The sequence below is a fragment of the Battus philenor genome, unplaced genomic scaffold (assembly GCF_028537555.1).
Source record: "Battus philenor isolate CCGP_79_NKW_IND1 unplaced genomic scaffold, ilBatPhil1.0.hap1 SCAF_14, whole genome shotgun sequence".
Taxonomy (NCBI): domain Eukaryota; kingdom Metazoa; phylum Arthropoda; class Insecta; order Lepidoptera; family Papilionidae; genus Battus; species Battus philenor.
This window is the reverse complement of record NW_027181676.1, coordinates 3,992,543-4,014,264: the sequence shown is the minus strand read 5'-3', so window position 1 is coordinate 4,014,264 and position 21,722 is coordinate 3,992,543. Positions and strand designations below refer to the sequence as shown.

At 41.6% G+C, this 21,722-nt stretch overlaps 1 protein-coding gene across 3 annotated transcripts in view; it reads right to left on the bottom strand.

Moving 5' to 3' along the window:
* Nucleotides 1–2,321: 2,321 nt before the first annotated feature.
* LOC137933679 (5'-3' exonuclease PLD3-like) overlaps nt 2,322–21,722 on the bottom strand; it is a 79,394-nt gene continuing 59,993 nt past the window's right edge. For 2 of the 3 annotated variants that reach the window (XM_068777689.1, XM_068777686.1), the window contains exons 9-11: nt 19,067–19,206; nt 14,831–14,996; nt 12,674–13,334 (exon numbers count right to left, since the gene is read on the bottom strand). In XM_068777689.1, coding sequence (XP_068633790.1) covers nt 13,059–13,334; nt 14,831–14,996; nt 19,067–19,206 — 582 coding nt within the window. In that variant the 3' untranslated portion in view covers nt 12,674–13,058. Of the gene's footprint in view, nt 4,277–12,673; nt 13,335–14,830; nt 14,997–19,066; nt 19,207–21,722 lie in introns of those variants that run through there. The other variant, XM_068777688.1, reaches the window with a different exon arrangement.

Genomic DNA, 21,722 nt, shown 5'->3' with positions numbered 1-21,722 from the left:
ACTTCTAGTACGCTACCCTACTAGAGATCTGGCCTTACCCATTGGTAGTTGAATGAGGGGTTCTGGGCCGTAAAAGGCCATGCTGGAGCCCCTCCGGGCCATCTCATGTGCAACATTGTTGCCTCTGGAGCCGCTATAACCTTACTTACTTCCATTAGACGTCTGTGAAACTCATATGTTAACCCAGAGTTCATAGTGTGACTTAAGGGCTAGTAACACCGCTCTACTGTCGGAGAGAATTCGAATGGAAGATCCTTTTATTCTCCTAACAGTCAGGGTGGCGGCCGCATATATGATACCCATGCATTCAGCTTGAAACCCTGTACTGTGGTTACCTAATAGTGTTGCTATGCTGATGTTCAAGTCTTCCGAGATGGTCCCGGAGCCGGAACCATCTGCAGTTTTGGAACAGTCTGTGAAAATCCTAAGTTCTTTAGGATTTCACCCTTTATATCGGTCATTTTTGTGCAAACTGTATTTTGTATTTTTTGTCGAATACAACATGCTTTCGTATCCAGTCGATTGCGGCTATTAGGATTTTAAATTTATCGCAGACCTCCTCCAGGATACCACTGTGCGGAACACCGCTTCTTTTCCATATTGTCAGATATTTTATGAACCCCAAAAAAGCCTTATCTATTGTTAAAGCAGTATTTTATTATTGCAGCTAACTCCATTCTTAAACAGATATGTAATTTTTAACAATATTGCATGTATCTTATAGGGTTGGCTTAAACTTGTCCAAAGCTGTATGCGTCCATAGAGCCCAAAAGGTTAATTGCGACAATATGCAATTTAGGAACTGGCGGTAATTTGAGAGAATGGAACGCTTTATACTAGTTGAATGGTTTCTGTGCGGGCGTATGCTTTTTGTTTAATCAATTTATCGTTTTAATGTTAATTAATTACTTGTAAATAGTTCTGTTAGTTTTTAGAAGACTTTACTGGGCTTTGGGTGAAGCCTTATCGTAGGTGAATAACAGTAATTTACTTACATTCTCCGAACAGAGGTTACATAGCGCCCTTTCATCCACACTTGTAAGCGAGTAAAGGAGACAGATGGTTGTAGTGGACTTCCAAAATTGTGAAGATTTATAAAGATACGTTTACATGTGGCTACTTTTTTTTAAAGGCATGTGACTTTTTTCATGTTATTTGTCCATGATATTCAGTTTTGGTTTTACCCTTCACCAAAGTTAATATTAGAAATCGGTCCTAAATTATTCCATGCACGAGGATTAACAAGAAAAATCAAAGTAAGATAGAAAAAATGCGTCTAAACTATGAGAACATTTAGAGGTTGACATTTGGCCACCATGTAAACGTGTCCTCGAAATAAGTTAACTATTGTTTTGGTGCATGTGGTAACGGTGCGGCGAATATTTACGTGAACTTTTAATCTACACTATTTGATGGTTTCCTTGTTCAACATCGAAGTAATTAAAATTGTTTTGGACTTCGGAAATCCTTTATTGGTAATTGTATAATTATATTTTGTAACTTCAGTTAGACATTATTTTATTTAAAGCCATCTCACAGTTGAGTGTTAGAGAAGAGTAAAGTTCGTCTGGAATCCAAATCTTTTGATTTGGCCACCTCTATATACATACCAAAGTATCGCATCACTGTGCGATGACGAACTCGGTCAAATTATTGATTAATAAATAATTTTCTATTTAATTGTGACCAAGCTCTTTACTTTTCACTGTATATTTTATAAAAAAAAATTATAAAGTTTATTAATTTAATATTACGAGTGTTTCTATTTTCCCAATACACGGCATCCTTTGTGCGTCGTGCAACATTTAAAAAGTCAGACATTAAATAATTATTTTAAATATTAGGAAATGAACAGGTAGGGAAGCAAAAGCTTACGCCACACTTGGCGTAAGCTTTTGCTTTCGATTCTATAGGTAAAAAGCTTATTTAAACCTATTAACTTGGAAAGTAACTTAAATAATGAACTAACTAATCGATCACATTGTTGCAATTGCGTGCCTATTCTGTTTTTTCTTGGCTTTCCCGCCATAGCACGGCAAATTTTCCGAACCAAAATTGTGTTAGCTTAAATTTGAATTTGGTATACTAAATAAAAATATACAATAATATTTTTAAAAAAGAATCCTACGAAGTGGTTGAAAACAGTTCTAAAATATTAGATGGCATTAAAGTTGTATTTATTTTCATGATACCGATTTCAACGTGAATTCATTGTTGTGATTATTTAGGTGTTTAGGTTGTGAAAAATACAGCCTAAATGGGTCAATAAAAATACTCGGCAAGGCGCAATATAAATTTATTTACACATGCAATACCAACAAATTACGCTTATACTCTTTGACAAACTATTGCTTACAGGTTAACCATGAGAAGATAAATATCTAAATGTTACAATGAACACAAAATATATCGTAAATTATATATCTTTCATTTATGTGAACACATTATAATTTACAATAATACAATAAAAAAAGTTAACAGAATATTGGTCCTCGGATTCGCTGCTGTATATTTTAGTTGTAGAGAAATAAAAGAATAAAAATACAATACGTTAATATACACACTCAATGTATTTATTGAATATTTTTTATTATAATTACAAATTACGAAGAGTAGGCCTTTAATAATCGCATTGACCTATACGCGCGTTGAGCACTTTATTCAACGTATACAGAGGCAATTTACATCTCCCATTGATATGTACTAAGAGCTTATTGCGGTTACAGCACCACATGAGCCACGCGTATTAGATTTTCAAAGATCAGACATTCGGATGCATCTTTATTTATATATTGTTGGCTTATATAAAATATAAAACACGTTGACTTATATTGGAAAGAAATTTAGTTTATATTGGAAATAGCGGCTTATAATGGAAAGCAGAATGGCTAGTTATGCAAAACATATTTTCTTATTACGGAAGGAAAGTTTGCTTGTTATGGAGAGCACTTTTCAGTTATTATGGTGTGTGTTTCACTGGACGCTTGAATGTATCTCTAGGCAGCCTAGTATACAAGATGCTCTCTACCAAATATATTTATTGATAACTTCGTCAATTTTGTTCCAATTTGATCAATATGTTCATGTACCGCACAAAAGCAGGAGTATATAGGAAAACATGGTAACATTCTTTATGCATAACTTAAAAAAAAACTGCATCCGAATATACGATCTGCGCTTATAAAAACTATAGAGATAATATTATAAAATTCATTAATGCAAGAATAGTTTTAATAATCAAATTTGATATCATATACCAAGAACGAGTCTTTAAAAACTACGATAGGAAACTACAATTACGTCTAGAAGGATATAAAAATCTACGACACACACACTCACACCGAGTCAGAAGGCACGCTCAATATAGGAAATTTCAAATTAATTCGACTATATACATGAGCCCGCTTTGAGCGGGACTTAGAAATTTATTTCTAATAGTTACATTAAAATTGAAAATATATATATTTTCTTTCATTATCTTTGTAACTATCTTTTACTTAAATAAATGACAATGTAGTATAAGAAACAATATCTTCATTATTCTTTAATGCAAAGATGGCTGAAGCAGATTGTAGATAATTGTATTGTATTATATTTTCTAACACAAAATCAAATAACTCTTTATATGAATTATAAGTTTGCAAGCATGCTATTAATTTAGTCTAACAGATGTGGTGATGAAACTAACATATATATGGTAACAGTTATTTGGCGATCGTTAAGAAGGCAAACTTGTACCTGGGCACTGAACTCGATTGACATTACAAATCGGTCTCACGATGGGCGCCAGTTGTAATCTGTCAGAAGTGAATTTTACGAATAACATTACATAAAACGATATAACTTAGGGTAAACTGCGTATGGGGTGGTATGGCAGATAACCTCCTCGCGGTGCACTCTGGGCACCGGCCGAAGGTCCTTGTGGCTGCTGGCCGGTGGCGAATAATCTGCCGTGAAGACGTTTTTCCGAAAGTCCCTATGGTCGACAGTTGCTATTAAGATTGTAGAAGAAACGATTGAGCAGTCCAAGGATTGCCACAGTCGAGGCTTTTCGTCCGGTCCTGAAAGACTGGACGAACACGCGATACGGTGCTCTAACATTCCGGATGGTGTTTCAATGCTTGCTTTCAGGGCATGGGTGTTGTGGCAAGTACCTGCGTCGCATAGGCAGAGAACTGTCAACGATATGCCACCATTGTGGTAGCGAAAAGGATACAGCCTCAGCACACACTTGAGTGTGCAGCCTGGGAAGAGCTGCGTCGAGAACTCACCGATACTGTAGGGAATGACCACACGGGACCAGGTTTTGTTGAGGCGATGGTGCGGAACGAGCAGTCATGGAGCGCTGGTATAACCTTCTGCGAAAGGGTGATGTCGCAGAAGGAGACTGCGGAGGGAGAGAGAAAGAGAGAACATTTGAGCCCCACATCCGCAGTCGGAGACCTGGACGACGGAGGGTGTTATACCGTGACTTTCTCCAAGCCCGTTAGCATGGCTTTGGTGATGGAGTCGGGGTGATCCGCCCCAAGTAAGGAGACGAGGCACTGGGCCACCGCCGTTGAAACTGCGGTAGTATGCGAAAGCGTTCCCGTAGTTTTAAGAAAAAGCGTTCTAGCAGACCGTGGGGTTTTAGCCGGTAGGAGTCCGGTATAACCCTTTCGTTGCCCCGCAGCGGAGGAGTATCCCATGCAAGATTTCCCCACCAGTAAAAAAGGGGTAATCTGCGTATAATGAAACGAGACTGTGATGGAGTTAAACTTATATAGTTATATGCAATCAGGTACGACTGCCTTTCTTAACAGAAGCTAAATAATCAATACTCGACAGTTCCTTGCTTAAACAATAGCATGCCTACTACAAGTTATGTAATAGGTTGTCAAATATCTCCCTTCCGCCTTTTTGTCTTTTGAATTTCGCGGCTATGTACAAAGCGCTACAGAGCTCGTATCTGGCAATACTATACATAATTTGAAAGGTCTTGACATAACCTACAAAACGACGCTATGCATGATTAGTTTGGATATTGCGTTCAACAGTTATAGACGTGTAAACATGGAGTTCACTAACGCAGAAATTCGCGCTATTTTAAAGTTTTCCTTCGTTAAAGGCAAATCCGCTAGAGAAACGTTCCGTGAGATTAATGGTGTTTTGGAGGATGGTACTCTATCACTTCGAACCACGGAGGAATGGTTTCGACGATTCAGAGCCGGCGAAAACGACACCATGGATAAGCCAGCCGGCGGAAGACCTGTGACGACAAATACCGATCAAATCATGGACTACATCGAGTTAGACCGGCATGTGGCATCTCGTGACATCGCCCACGAGATGGGAGTTAGTCACCAAACCATTTTAAACCATCTGCAGAAGGCTGGACACAAAAAAAAGCTTGATGTTTGGGTGCCGCATGATTTGACGCAAAAAAACCTTCTGGACCGAATCAACGCCTGCGCGCGTACGTTGCCGAAAGCGGTGGAGCCGACACCTGCTCCCGCGGCGGCCGGGCAATCCCCGAAAGGGGACAAACCGGCTTCCGCGGACCGGATGAAGGAGGCGCGAGCGTGCCTAACAAAGGCGAAATTGCACCTGGGCAGCTCGCGCAACCTAAAAACGGAGATAAAAGAGCAGGTGATATTAGCCATTAATCGGCTCTATGAACTGTTTAAGGAGGCGGAGCTCGCACATAGAGAGAGAACCCAGGACCCAAAAGGGGGTCCAGTAGAGCAGCCGGCGAGCGGGGCGAAACGGGTGGAAGCAGTAGTGAAGGATCCACCCGCAAACCCCCTGCCGGCGAGCCAGTGCGAGCTCCTTAAGAAATTAGACAGCCACGCGAGACTCCTTGAAGCCAATACCAAAGAATTGGAGGGCTTGAGGGAGTCTCTCGTGGCTGTAAAAATACAAGAAAAACCGAAGCCTCCTGGCACGTACGCGAGCGTGGCGGCCGGCCCGGCAAAAAGGCCGCCACCGGGGTGCGAACCTAAGCACTCGGTGGCGGTCTCGTCGGGGACCGACACGGGCGAGCAGGTCCTGGGAAAAATACGGAAAGCCCTAAACGCCACCCAGACCGGCATAAGGGTCGACCGGATCCGCAGGGTGCGGGACGGTCGGGTCATCCTGGGCTGCGGCTCAGAGGTCGAGCTGGAGAGGGTGCGTGAGGGGCTGAGGAGGGCAGGCAAGGACCTGAACCTTGCAGAGGTCAAAAACAAGGACCCACTGGTGCTGCTCAGAGACGTAATGGCCTATAATACTAACGAAGAAATAGTAAAGGCCATTAAGACCCAAAATAAACACCTGCTGGTCGACGTCTCTGAAGAGGATCAGAGGGCGGAGGTAAGGTTCAGGAGGAGGGCGCGAAATGTGCAGACGATCCATGTGGTCATGCGCGTGTCGCCTGCGCTCTGGGGACGGCTGACGGCTGCGGGCTACATGCACGTGGACCTCCAGCGAGTGCGGGTGCATGATCACTCCCCGCTAGTCCAGTGCACTCGGTGCCTAGGTTACGGCCACACCAAACGGCATTGCACAGAGAGCGAAGACCGGTGCAGCCATTGTGGTGGCCGGCACCTACGCGCCGAGTGTCCGGATCGGCAAGCCGGGAAACCTCCCGCCTGCCGGAACTGCCGACTAGCTAAGGCAGACCGGTGGGACCACGGCGCATTCGACGAAGACTGTCCTGTGCGGAGAAAGTGGGACACCATTGCACGGGCGTCCGTAGCGTATTGCTAAGGGCACCCAGGTGACTCACCGCACTCTCCGCGCAGGGCACCACCAGTACCGCGTGGCGCAGCTAAACCTGCAAAGGTCCAAGCTCGCTACTGCCGAGCTGATATGCGAAGCGCCGAAGAGAGGCTGGGCGTTCGCATTGGTCCAGGAGCCGTATATCGGCGCTATTGGCGAGATGAGGCACTACCCAGGGACAAGGGTGGTACAATGTGTCGCGCGAGGCAACGGGGAGGTTGTCAAGGCGGCCATTGTGCTATTCGACGACACTATCGATATCACTCAATGTCCCCAACTCACGTCTGGCAACGTTGCTGTGGCCAGGCTGAGGACTGGGGCTTGGGAGATAGGGGTGGTGTCCGTCTACCTGGAGCCTAATACGCCCGTCGGACCATACCTGGACCGGATCGGCTCGGCCGTGGAGGGCTTGGGGACTGCCAACGTGGTACTGGGTGGCGACGTCAATGCGCATAACACCTGGTGGGGTAGCCGGTCCACGGACCGAAGGGGGGAGGAGGTCGCAGCCGCCCTCGACCAACTGGGAGTGCACGTGTTGAACCAGGGGTCTGAGCCGACGTTTGATACGTATCGGGGCGGTAAGCATTACTCCAGTCGCGTCGACATTACTGCTTGCTCGACCACCCTGCTCGACCGAGCGGTGGGCTGGAGCCTCGTGGACGACATATCCTCGTCGGACCACAGGGCAATTGTGTTCAATCTGAAGTTTGAGAGGTCCCAAGGCACGGACGTCAAGCGGACCACACGGCAGTACACTACCCGTAGGGCAGACTGGGGCGAGTTCCATCGAACTGTCGCTCGGCTGCTATCGGATCGCTGTCTGACGCCTACCGAGGTGAATCAGATCACCGAAAAGGGGGCGTTGGACAGCACGGTCGGTCGGTATGTGGAAACCGTGAGGGACGCTTGCGAGTTGGTCCTGCCGAAGGTCTCCAAGCGGAAGAGGACGGAATTGCCCTGGTGGTCCGAACAGCTCTCTCTCCTCAAGGCGGATGTCTTGAGGAAGAAGAGAAGGATCAGGGCCGCGAGGCCGGCTCGTAAGGAGCTGGTCTGGCGCGAGTACTGCGACGCGAAGGAGGCATACCGCCTTGAGGCGAGGCGCGCTCAGACCCATAGCTGGAAGCGTTTCTGTGAGAGACAGGATCGCGAGACCATGTGGGACGGGATCCACCGTGTGATGCGTCGCACGGAGGTGAGGCGAGAGGACGTCCCCCTCGTCCAGTCAGGTAAAGTGCTGGACGCAGCGGGATCAGCCAGGTTGCTGGCGGAGGTTTTCTTCCCGGAGGACGACCCCGGGAAGGACAATGCGGACCACAGAACTGTAAGAGCTAAAGCCGATGAAGTCAATTCGGGGGACCATGATGGAACATGCGACCCCCCGTTTACGATGGAGGAGCTCCGATGGTCCGTATCGACCTTCAACGCCAAGAAGGCACCTGGCTCTGACGGACTCACCGCGGACATCTGCCGTGCGGCCGTCGCCGTGGACCCCGTTCTGTACCTCGCGCTCTCCAACCGGTGTCTCGCGCTTTCCCACTTCCCCACGAGATGGAAGGAGGCAGTGGTCGTAGCGTTGCGGAAGCCGGACAAGGAGGACTACACGCACCCGAAATCCTACAGGCCCATCGGACTCTTGCCGATTCTCGGCAAGGTCCTTGAGAAAATGATGGTCCGTAGGATCCGGTGGTACACTGCACCGTATATCAGTAGCCACCAATACGGCTTCATGCCGCAGAGGTGTACCGAAGACTCCCTGTATGACCTGATCCAGCATCTGCGAACCCGGCTGAAGGAGAAGGAGATCGCAGTGCTGGTATCATTGGACATAGAGGGAGCCTTCGATAACGCCTGGTGGCCTGCTATACGGTGCAGACTGGCAGAGACTCGCTGCCCCGCGAATCTGCGGCGTCTTGTTGACAGCTATTTTAGCGATCGCAAGGTGTCCGTACGGTACGCGGGGGCAGAGTGGGCCAGAGAGACCACCAAGGGGTGCGTGCAGGGATCCGTAGGCGGCCCAACCTTCTGGACCCTCCTCATCAACCCTCTCCTGGAGGAGGTGGCAAAGACCGGGACACACTGCCAGGCGTTCGCAGATGACGTCGTGCTGGTCTTCTCGGGGCAGAAGGCCCAGGACATCTCGAGTCGGGCCAACGCCGTTCTCGCCCATGTTCATGAGTGGGGGGTCAGGAACAAGCTGAGGTTCGCACCACACAAAACCAAGGTGATGGTGCTAACCAACAAGCTAAAGTTCGACTACCCATTACTGAGCATGGGAGGTGAGCCGCTTGGCCGGACTGGGGAGGTCCGGATACTAGGCCTCACAGTTGACGATAGGCTCACGTTCAACAGTCACGTGAAGAACGTGAGCAAGAAGGCACAGGGCCTCTATCGTCAGCTGTGCAGGGCTGCGAAGGTATCTTGGGGTCTGAACTCGGAGGTGATCAGAACGATGTATCTGGCGGTGCTGGAGCCGACGATTTTGTATGCAGCGAGTGCATGGGCGCCGGCGGCTAGGAAGCTGCTGGTCCGCAGGCAGTTGGGCGCGGTCCAGCGGGGCTTCGCGCAGAAGATCGCGAGGACCCACAGGACCGCGTCCCTGCACTCGGCCCTTATACTTGCCGGGTTGCTTCCCCTGGACCTTCGGGTCCAAGAAGCAGCCCGCTTATTTGAAATAAGAAAGGGTCATTCCCGGCAGGTGGTAAAGGACCGAGACCTGGAGGTACCGGTCAGCTACCTGAGACTACCACACCCGTCTGGTCAAGTTGGTGTGGAGTTCTCCTGTCTGGGGGAAAGTGCGGAGGAAGTCCGACTTGCCACCGCGGCTGCCGATCTGGTAATTTATACCGACGGCAGCCGCATAGAGGATAAGGTGGGTGCGGCGTTCTGCGTCAAGCGGGGCGCCGTAGAGTCATACACAAAGAAACTCAAGTTGGGCAACTTCTGCACCGTATACCAGGCAGAGCTGCTGGCTCTAGCTGAGGCAACAGGGTACGCGGCCGGCGAGTCGGCGCAAGTCTGCGCCGTACTGAGCGACTCGCGGTCCGCTCTCGAAACTGTCGCAAGATCGGACACCCTCCATCCCTTAGCGTTAAGAGTGAAGGAGAATGTGATGAAAGTGAGAGAAAAAGGGAAGGATGTAAGGTTGTATTGGGTGAAAGCGCACGCGGGGATGGAGGGGAACGAGAGGGCGGACCAGCTTGCCAAGGAAGCGGCCCTGAAGAGTAAAAGACGACCAGAATATGAGAGATGCCCTGTTTCATTCGTCAAGCGGCAACTGAGACAGGAGTCGCTCGACGAATGGAACAGGAGGTATGTAGAAGGAACGACGGCTTCGGTAACGAGGATGTTTTTCCCGGACGCCGCCTCAGCTTACCGCGTGCTCCGCAGCATCGAGGTGGACGCGGTCTCGGCCCAGCTCTTCACGGGGCACGGGGGGTTCTCTGAGTACCTTTATAGGTTTAAGCTCAAGGAGGACCCCTCGTGCTTCTGTGAACCGGGCGTGGGCCAGACCGTGATCCACCTTGTGGCCCGGTGTCCCGCATTCGGGGGACTCCGGTACGACTTCGAGTGCCGGTCTGGCGTGCAAATCAGGGAGGACTCGATTGCCTCCCTGATAGGCGGGGAATTCAAAAGTTCATTCTTAACCCTCTGTAAAGAAATAGTCAAAAAAGCTACAAGCATTAACAAAACGCAAACATAATAAACAAATAGAAAATAGAAAATAAAGTGACAAAATGAAACATAAACCTGTGATAAATGAAAAATAATTATAGAGTAAGAAATTTATTGTAAAATATTAATAAATTGTTATTATTGTAAAATAAAAAAGGTAACATAAAAACATAAAATGGAATTAGTAATAAGAAAAGAGGAAAGAATGAAAGTTGAATAGAGCAAATGAGAAAGAAAGATGAATTGTTGAATGAAAGATAGAAAACAGACTGAAAGAAATGATAATGTAAAGAAAGAAAGACGAGTAAGAAAATAAAAACGTATGTGAAAAATATTGCTGAAAAGGTCCCTGTCCCAAAAATCAGATAGGGGTACGAGAGTTAAAAAAAAAAAAAAAAAAAAAAAAAAAAAAAAAAAAAAAAAAAAAAATCAACGCCTGCGATATGCTGCTGAAACGGAACGAACTCGACCCATTCTTGAAGCGGATGGTAACTGGCGACGAAAAATGGAACACATACGATAATATCAAGCGAAAACGGTCGTGGTCGAAGGCCGGTGATTCGTCCCAAACAGTGGCCAAGCCGGGATTGACGGCCAGGAAGGTTTTGCTGTGTGTTTGGTGGGTTTGGAAGGGAATCATTCACTATGAGCTGCTCCCATATGGCCAGACGCTTAATTCTACCATCTACTGCGAACAACTGGACCGCTTGAAGCAGGCGATCGACCAGATGCGTCCAGAATTGGCCAACAGGAAAGGTGTAGTGTTCCACCAGGACAACGCCAGACCACACACTTCGTTGATGACTCGTCAGAAGCTACGGGAGCTCGGATGGGAGGTTTTATCACATCCACCATATAGCCCGGACATAGCGCCAAGTGATTACCACCTGTTCCTGTCCATGGCGAACGCCCTTGGTGGTGTAAAGTTGAACTCAAAAGAGGTTTGTGAAAAGTGGCTGTCCGAGTTCTTCGCAAATAAGGAGGGGGGTTTCTACGAGGGAGATATTATGAAGTTGCCGTCTAGATGGAAACAGATTATCGAACAAAACGGCGCATATTTGAACTAAATCCGATCACTGTAACACTTTTTATAAAGCATTGAATAAAAAGCAAAAAAGCGGAAGGGAGATATTTGACAACCTGTTATTACGCATCGAAAAGTGAAACCTATCAAACATTTTTGAAATCTTAGACTTGTATTAAATATTACTATTGTTCATCTATCAATTAAGTGTTAATATTGCAAATGTACTATAAGTAAACATTTTAATTTTATTTTTTTATTTCTTTGTATTAAACAGAACTATGTCTATATGTCATATATATATAATAACACATAACATAACACCTGTATCTTTAAGTATAATAAAAAATTGAAGATTACTACAGTAAAAATAAGCCAATCTTAACCTATAGAACTGATATTTCCTGTAAAAAATATTATAAACAGTGTCAACCATGTCTTTCGATGTTATATGTGAACACGTAATATCGTCTTAGACAATTAAAACCTCTAAGACACGCCGCCAATGCACAACATTTGGAATATAAATCATCAATCATTAAATAATTCATATGAAGGAATGCTAAAAAAAGGAACGAATAATCGATAGATATTACTACATTGGCAAGTTAAATTTAAGTAAATGTACCAAATACGCAAATATTTGTTATGAATAAAATGAATACTTTACGGATTATATCGTGTGCTCATATTTAAGTATCCTTAAGAGTTAAGATATTCTCTCTGACTGAAATTAAACAATTGTGTGAAACCGCATGATTATTCCATACGAATAATAATTATTTATTTATACGCGGCAATAATGATGTAAAGTGTTTCGACAGTCGCACGGCATATCGAATGGCACGCTGTTTTTTGCGGCAACGGTTGCTAACGCGATGTTCTGTTGCGACGGTTCTTGAAGACAAGTCGCATGTCAAAAAGACGGATTTTTGAAGACATCTTTTAAAGCGTGCCGTCAGTCGGCTGTGTGTTGTGTGCAGCTTATACTGAGGCGACTACACAAGTTTGTGTGAAAACGTATTACAGTACCTTTGACACATTTTGGCACTTGTGTAGTGGTACTTTTTTAATTGTGATAGATAAAGACAACGTTTTACACAACCGTCATTACAGAATATCACGCTCTTGATTCCGCCGTGCCATATCAGATGCCGTGTACTATACGTATATTACATAACTCAAGGCTTGTCGTTAGCGACTAAGTTAAGTGTTGCAACAGATTTATACTATGGCAGCTTAATATACATGGTTATAGGTAGGGGCATAGATGAGACAAAATGCTCAAAAAATCAGAAAAATGCACGATATAATCTGTCAAGGATTAGTTTTATTCATTATCTAGTTGTTATTATTGTTACCAACAGCTAACTAACAACGACTGATGACTGACGAAAGATTTTTGAATGACGACCACGAGCCGGAAGACGCGGCGGGGGTTGGCTTAGGGGGCCTTGGTAAATCGAAGGAATAGATATGGTCGCAGGAAGTCGCTGGATGAAGGCAGTGCAAGACAGCATCATGGCTATCTTCGCGGGAGGCCTACACCTCGCAGTGAGCGTCCATCGGCTGACATAACGATGATTATCAGGTAAAGTTGGGAAAAAATATTTGTATCATTACGCTATAATTTCCTCAAAGGCACAGCGTAAGGTGAGCTCCAGTCCCTCTCAAAAACATCTTGAAGTTCCCTCCGAATGTCCTGAGTCACGTTGTGGAGAGGGCCGTCTTCGTAGTTCTGGAACACGAAAGACACGCCGGCGGTGCTGGTGAAGTAGTCTCCCGACCAGTTGGAGGTGCCGATGAGCGCGCTCTGATCCGTCACCATGTACTTGTTGTGGTTGACGCGCGCGAATGGGATCTTGTCTTGGTCGGGAGTCGATGGGACGACAAAACGTTTCTGAAAAAATAGCCGCACTTTTTACACAAGTACATAACGAGATCGACACACATTGTTTATAGGTGTAAAAAGCTTTAAAGTGGCTATTACATAGCTCATTTGTCAGCAAAAAGCTTTATTTAAAGCGTATCGAACTATTTCTAATCCAATGTGATCACGCTGAAATGTACCACATTAATTTTTTTTTTTTTTAGTGAAATCTGTCAGGCCAACTTCTGGCGATAGGAAATCTGCAGGGATAGACAAAAAAAAAATAATAATGAGTAGTAATCCTAATAATTTTGAAAACACATTACGTTTATAAATTCTGAAACCATTGATTTTGGATGTGTATACCATACATTAATTAACAGCAAACGCGCTATGCATTAACCTCTTTAAACCTTCTTACACTAATAACCAATATCATATATAAATATTGATAACTTTATGTTCCTAAAAGAATAATACCATTAGTAAAATATACACTCGTTTTAATAATTGTAACAACAAAAACTAATACATATGTCGTAAAAGATTTTTAAGTTCTAGTATAGTTGGGAAATGATTTACTATAACTTCTGTTTTAAAGACATTTGTGAAAGGAAAATACGGGAGTTCTTGGTTCTGATTTCTATTCAATACGGCTTTTCTAGCTCTCATCTCATCGTGTATGTCATATGAGGTAGCTATAAATGATCCAAAGAGGAAAATAATATAGAAAAACAAAAGAATACAGATAAACAATAAATGACGAGATACTGAATGGAACTCTGAAAGCGATGGTAACACCAAACGCTCATTTTCTTTGGTCGTTAACTCAATCGTCATACAGCATGCAGGAATTCCCCGGAAGCGGTAACCTATGAAATTCATTAGCACAAGAACCTAGTTCACGAGTGGCGTTTGATGAGTTCTGATTTTTTTTTCTTTTCTATATAGGCAGGACGACGTCTAAATGTAAAATAATTTTACATTAGTTTCTTGTAATAAAACAAAATTTAAGGTGTTTTCCAATTGTTATGTTAGGTTAAATATAAGCTTTAATAAATGAATACAAAGAAATACAGTATAAAAAGGCTCTTTAAATAATAATATAACAAGACAAGGACTGTCTATGTTATATTAATTAAAAGCAAGATTTGATACTCTCTCATTATGAGATTATAGATAAGAAATCAATCAAAATAAGTTATAATGAAAAAACTATCCGCCAGTTTTGCTTTATTGAATAATGAAAACGGTTATCTAAGGCGGTACTTGCAACATGCGTGAAAGGAAATCTCCCGCACCACAAATGTATATTTAACGATCAATAAAAATGAGATGATGATTTCTTTTTGAACTGTGGACGTCTGATGCCCAAGTGGTACATGCAGTTTCCGCAGATTCGAGGCGGTACATCACCTAATATCACCTCTTTATAGGTAGCGAAGTGCGAGGACTCCAAGGGAGCTTCGGCTCGATTCGCTATGTACTACTATTTCAGCAAGGTTGAGTCTTAAAGTTATACCAACCACTTGTATGTCGACGCCGGGGTAGGAGTGAGAAAGCGCGGCGAGAGATCGCAAGAAGTAATCCTCGTCAGGTCTGGAATGCTTCCACCAGCTGATCAGCATACGCACTTGTACCTTGTTCTCCAGAGCGGCCGCACGGATCGCGTCGTCGATCTTCGGCCAGAACCTGACAATTTTAAACGGAACTTTGATAGATCACAATTTCGTTGTAACACCGGAGTGTTCTGATTTATTTGCTTGTTGCCACTATAGACTCTGTAATGCTTATTAAAAGAATGAGAGCCAGAAGAACACTATTTGATATTTAATGGAATCAGGCGTTACCTCGCGGAAGTCCATCCTAAGTAAGAAAAGGACCAATATTTAGCCACTTCCGCACATGCAGTGGTAGTCAGGCAATGAAATGCACCGCCCGCCCGCCCGCTGATAAATGCATATGCGGCAAACAATGCGAATCACACAACCGCCACCACCAAATTACTCAACACATGTTTCACCCCTCCACGGGGCATCTTCAGGTGTTATGTTACACCGATTAGTGCCAAACACAGAGTGAGAATTTGAATCATAAGCATTGTCATTTCAGCCATAAGATATCTACTTGGACCCCTGCTAGACATATGCCTTTCCTCTAGATTTAGACGTATCGAACTTATTAAGACCGCTTGTTTACTTCTCTGTTATCTCTCTCTGGTCCCCACTTCATAGCCTTAAGTCCCCATGTTTCCTGTCCCCTGCCACTTCAACCTCCCAGTCCGCTGTTCTAAGTCGGTTACCTTCGTTTGTCTACTTATCTCCTTATAACTCAATAGACCTTGTAGTAAAATTCCGAAGATAGATTTCACGATGGCTCATTGAGCGACTGAAACCTCGCTAATTAGACCTAAAGTTAATCCACTCGCTTAAGCAGTTATATTTACAAACGATCTACTAAAACTAACTGTTCACGTACAACTCTATAAAAATGGAATGCCCACTTCTATTGTATCATTCAATGCTTTTATAAACACTATGTGTTATATATAACTTTATTTATTTAGGTTTGAAGATATACGACGCGAGGCGTAGCTCGCAGTGTATAGTGTCGTAGTATTTCAGTTTTATGACTACAATTTGCTGCGAAGGTTTACAATCGACGTAAAGCCTGTCGTTGTAACGGCACGGCGGCGAATGACTGACCGCGGTGCTACATAAACTGGGACAACTCTGTCCATACCTTTACAACGCAAAATAATTGTTCGTTTTAAATCAATGTAGAGTTATAAGGGTTACAATATAGATAGACAGCTTATATTTATATTTTTTTATATGACAATAGGTTCCTACATATACAGGTTGGATTATATAAGATATAAAAGAGTGTATTAAGGTACGCAGGGTATGCTGCAGCCGATCCTCTGGAAACTTGTTTGGGAGCAGAGGGAATTCAATATAATTAATGCATAAATTGTGAATTACAAAAGATTGTATTCCGAAAATCGAACTGCTATTTTGCCTCATTGAAGACTCGCTAAAAACATATATATTTTATTTAACTATCAAAATTATGTATTTATTAAATCTCTCTAATATTTGGTGTATGATTAATGACACATTTCAGTTCTTTTAAATGCTGGTTAGTTAATACTGATCTGTGTTAACACGAGTACATTGTTCCGTGTATTCAAATAATTCGAAAAATAATCGAAGCCAAAAATGATTCTTTTAGAGTCGCATATGTCTTGCGAGCTCTGTCATATCGTATAAACTATATCAACTTCTTTTTAAACGATTTTAAAATGACGCGGTTTAATAATAAAATTTTTGAAACAAATTCCTCCTTTTTATTCTAATTTTGATAATGCTGAAACTTATCTATATAGCAAAATACAATTGGCTGAATAAGAAATTCTTCAAATAATTGTGCGAGACATCCGTACTCCACTGTTTTTGATGCTACCAGCCCGGAGGCTTTTGAAGCATCATCAGAATTGAGTACGCGGAACTGAGAAGACTTAACAAAGTGAATTAAAAAAAATACGGGCCCTATCATCCCCGTATGCCAGATGAAAGATAACGATCGCACAAAGGTAGCAGACTGTACACGTGTATGTGTAGAGATGTTTTCGAACCTTTTTTGTGCCGTGCCCCACCTTGGCATTTGCGAAATTCTTACGCTCCCCTGTGTATACGTAATTTTTATATTAAAGCGAAAGGGTTAAACTTGTATTACAGTACTTTTAATCTCATTTCGTTTTAGAAAGAAAAAGTACAAATAATTCTATTCGAATATTCGTCAAAGATGATACGATATCATCATATATCAATTAACAAGTATAATCTAAAACTTATGTTATCATAATTATAATCACAATTCTAAAATTTCAAGAACTAAAACCTTAATCTCAGTTAAACGCATTGTTAGTAATTTTAAGAATTTCTTAGCATCATTGTAAAAATAAATATGCACATATTATTTAAGACAACTACCATTTTAACTGTATCCTAATTTTTATTAACTTTTATTAAATAATAAATTGATTATTATCATACAATATGCTTCAAGTTTAAGAATATAATAATAATTAAGAATCTGAATTTTTATAGACATCTTTAATGTGTTACTAATAGATAGGTTAATCAAGGATCCTTTTTCCGCTGAAGCGAGTATAGTTTCTTACTTGTCCAAAAGAACCAGCTGATTGTGCTATAGATGTAAAATCTTTAGAGGGTTAAATATAAACAAAAAATAATGTATCAAACCGTAAATTGAAGACTGCTGACAAATAAGCTATAAATTTACCTCTTTTAAAGTTATTACACCTATTTTCAATCTCTCTGTATAATAGAGAGCAATTAAAATCTATGTAAATAGGCATGCGAATATCCGATAGCTAATTATAAAATAAACAACGTAACATTTAACGCTGAACCTCGCCCTGTTTTCCAACTGATAGCAATAATGTGCTCCGAGGCGCCATTGTGTCTGCAGTAACTGTTTATCGTTCCGTATTCCTGTTTACAAGCTCGGTTCGTACTATTGAATATTTCCGAAATATAACATTCGGACATAAATTTTTAAACGAATGTCTTTGTGTTACATAAGTATATATTTATCAAAAGAGAAGCGTGTAAGGTACAAAAACTTGTGAAAAATACATTTTAAATGTGAAGGATTTATTGTGATAATGAAACGAATAAATTGCTCTACTATTTAAATAAATATTCTGTAAAAATGGGTACAAATAAAACACACGCCTGAATATGTTTTGGGCTCAGAAGAATGCCAAAATTAAGCTTTTCTGGAATTTTTTTTATGACGTACAGAAGTGATGAATGTTACTCATACTATTTTATTCAACACACATACTTCAGTAAACATGTCAGCTTTGGTGGTAAAAATAACTATTCATTATATCGATAGCCGCAAAGTAGAAACGAACATCTACTTAATTATATTGTTCAAAGGTTATCACTAAAAAGAAATCACATTGAACTTATCAACATAACAGCTATGAAATTATTTATAATTTTTAAACTAGCAAAAAATCTGCAGATGCGTAGTTAGCTGTGTGTCTATGATTGTTCAGAGTAAATAAATACGAGCCCAGCGGTAAAGGACTCAGATTTGCAATCGTATGTAGCAAGTTCAATTCCCGTGACACAATCTTATATAATTCACGCTGCACACAAAAAAGTTTCCAGATGATAATCAGTAGCGTCTGGGTACCATTATCCCTCATTGCGATCATCACGTCGCTTGTCAAGCGTGGCGACTATAGTATTTCCCCTCATAGAAATCTTTGGGGGAGGTCTATGCCGATACATACGCCCAATAGTCGGAAAAATTATCACATGAAATTAAAGATATATTGTATCAGTTTTTATCTCAGATATCATTGAACATCATCATTTCAGCCATAAGGCCATAGGCCAGTCTATAGATACATAAATAGCCCTCCTCTATAGATTTCCAATAGGACCAATTGGAAGGGGCTTCTTCCTATCCAGCGTGTTCCGAAAAACTTATAAAGGTCGCATCCTTTATTATAAATAACTATTACTTATCAAAATAAGTAATAGTTATTTATAATTATTACGAAGAGAATAAATTATTAAATAAAACGGTTGCTCTGAAACTCATTTCTTTTGTCTTATAGATTGTGACGGTCCAATAACTATTAACTAACTAATGTATATATTGTATAATGTATGTATGTAATGTATATATATATGTATATATTGATGATATCTCACTTCAGTTTGTGTGTGTATATGAGTGCAGGAGCGTAGTCCATGACCGATATGTAGATGAAACGTTCGGCCGATTCGATGATGGACACGATGACGTCATCGTCGTTGCTTCTCCCAGCCGGACTGAACTGCGGCGGTGAACTCTGCAGGCGTACAAGAAACACTTATTAATTTTTATAAAGTATTAGCTGTATCGTGCGCACTTTGCTACGCCATCAACTAAAATAAATTTGAAGAAAAGACATTACACAAATATTCAATTCATTTTGAGTCATTTCATAGATTAAAAAACAATTTAAAGACCTTCGCGGGCTCATGCACAACAACTTTGCTAAAGATCATCCCTTAATCAAATGTATAGTTTACAATTCTTTACCGTTATAAATGACATTCCGACAAACATTATTTTATATATATATGTATATGGTAGACAATATCGACAATGTAGAAAGTCACCTACCCATTGAGCTGATGCAACTTCGCGCAACACCGTGCAAGGTACAATAAAACTTTCAGAACAGGAAAGCTTGAAGATAAAGGCAACGTAGACTGACAAGTTTAGCCTCAGTTATGAGGAAGCAACTAAGAAGGTGATAGTTGACGAACAGCAATTATGGCATAATGAGAATATCGTGAGGAAATCGACGTGTTGCAAGAAACGAACAAAAGTTACGCCAACCTACTCGCCTCTTTCCAAATGGAGGCTTCATACTAATAATTTTCGATTTTTACTAACCTAAGGATGTAATGTTTTTTTTATTAAAGTATGGACACAATCGAGGAAGTTTATATATTACCTTATTATTTATATTTATCACTTTTTAAGTTTAATATAGTTATAATTCACTCGGCACCTTACCGGCACAGTGTCCGCATATGACTAGGTTCTTTGCTGAAAATCAGCGCTTTAGGTTAGGTTGTACTGCAATACACACCTGAGCTCCTACTGTTGGTACTTTTTATATCAGATTAATAATATTTATTTAAATTTTAAGCTTATTTCAGTAACATTCCTTTTCTCTTTCTTTCTGTTCCTAAAACATATATTACTTGATTCTATTATCGAAATTCGACATATTATACAACATGTCAGAACAAGTATCAATAAATAATTCAAATATTTGGCCTATGTTGTTTTCAGCTCCAACTCATTCATAGATCACATGTAAATCCAAGAAACGAATGCGTTAAGAGCCACATTTGAAGGAAATTATAATCAAAATAAATTTCTCCTTAATTAAACTTAAAGTTTAAAATGAAGCTATAAATGTTTCAAACGTATTCTGATGTTAGAACAGCTCGTAACAAACGACTGGTTTTTTGTGATCACCTTCACAAATTTCCACGAAGACAATTGTATCTCAACAACATTAACCTCGCACGCCTAACAACTCATTTGTAATTAAACCGTCTAATGGTAGGAAATATAAATGAAAATACGCTCATTAGGTTCTAGATTTAGGGGGGCGTATTTAACACGTACAAATGGACGAGTGGGGAGAGACCCCCCCCCCTCCTAGTATAGCGCCGTGACATACGATCTCGCTATATCTTTAGTACGTGATTCATTTTGAAACCAAACATGACTTTAGAATGAGAACGACTTATACAAAGTGATTATATTATTATAAGTTTAAAAGCTTTAAGGGGGTCAATGTAAAACCCCCTTTTTTTTTCAAAAAAAAACTTTAAAGTTTTTATGCCTACACAATATCCAATCAACCTGCGTAAAGTAATCACTTTAAAATATTTCGCATTATTTTTTTAATTAAAATGCGACAAGCCAATATTTCTGGCAGTACAAAGTCTGTAGGGACAGATGGTTAATAATAAATAATTTTAATACGTAGAAAACATGCAATTTCAAAAGCACTTTTTACGCATTTACTCTCTATATCAACATGATGGTGTTATAATAAATGTTGGAGTTTAATATATTATACAACTATTTATTGCATTAATAAAACATGATTGAGATTGGAACGCAAAAGAGCCAAAGTCATCGACGTAGCTCGAAGAATTACTCGTATAAAGTGGCAGTGGGCGGACGACATTGCTCGTGCAGACGTCGGTCATTGTAGTCGAAAGGTTCGGTAGTGGTGACCAACAGCCGGTAGTCGTGGCGTTGGTAAGCCCGCCACTAGATGGGCCGACGACATAATCGTCACCGTGTAAAGTCAGTGGATACGGGCAGCACAAGACCGGTAACAGTAGCCGTCTTTAGGATACGCCTATGCACTGTAGTGTGCGTCTATCAGCTGTCACGAATGAATGAATGGATTGATAAAGATTCAACTTAAATCCTCGAACCTATTAAGTGATTGATTTTGGTTGAAAATTATTTCTTTATCGTTTCCTTGTATTACGTTTAAGGAAATTTTTTCCGAAGTCAACGTAACAGATAAAAATTTTAAAAATTTTTAATAACGTCGTCATAGATTTGTCCGCGGGTCTTTTACAACGCGTTCGCATAGCAGCGCAGCCCTGACCCGGGTGGTCGGTGACTCATTACGGGGCCGGTTACGTGAAGAAACATCGAGTTTAAACGCTTCGTATCAAAAGCAACGGGTCATCTAAGTATTCAGCATAGCCAAACAAAGACCAAAGTTCTCAAAAGTGTTCTTCACATTTTACTTTCTTGAAAAAGTCGCATCAATTT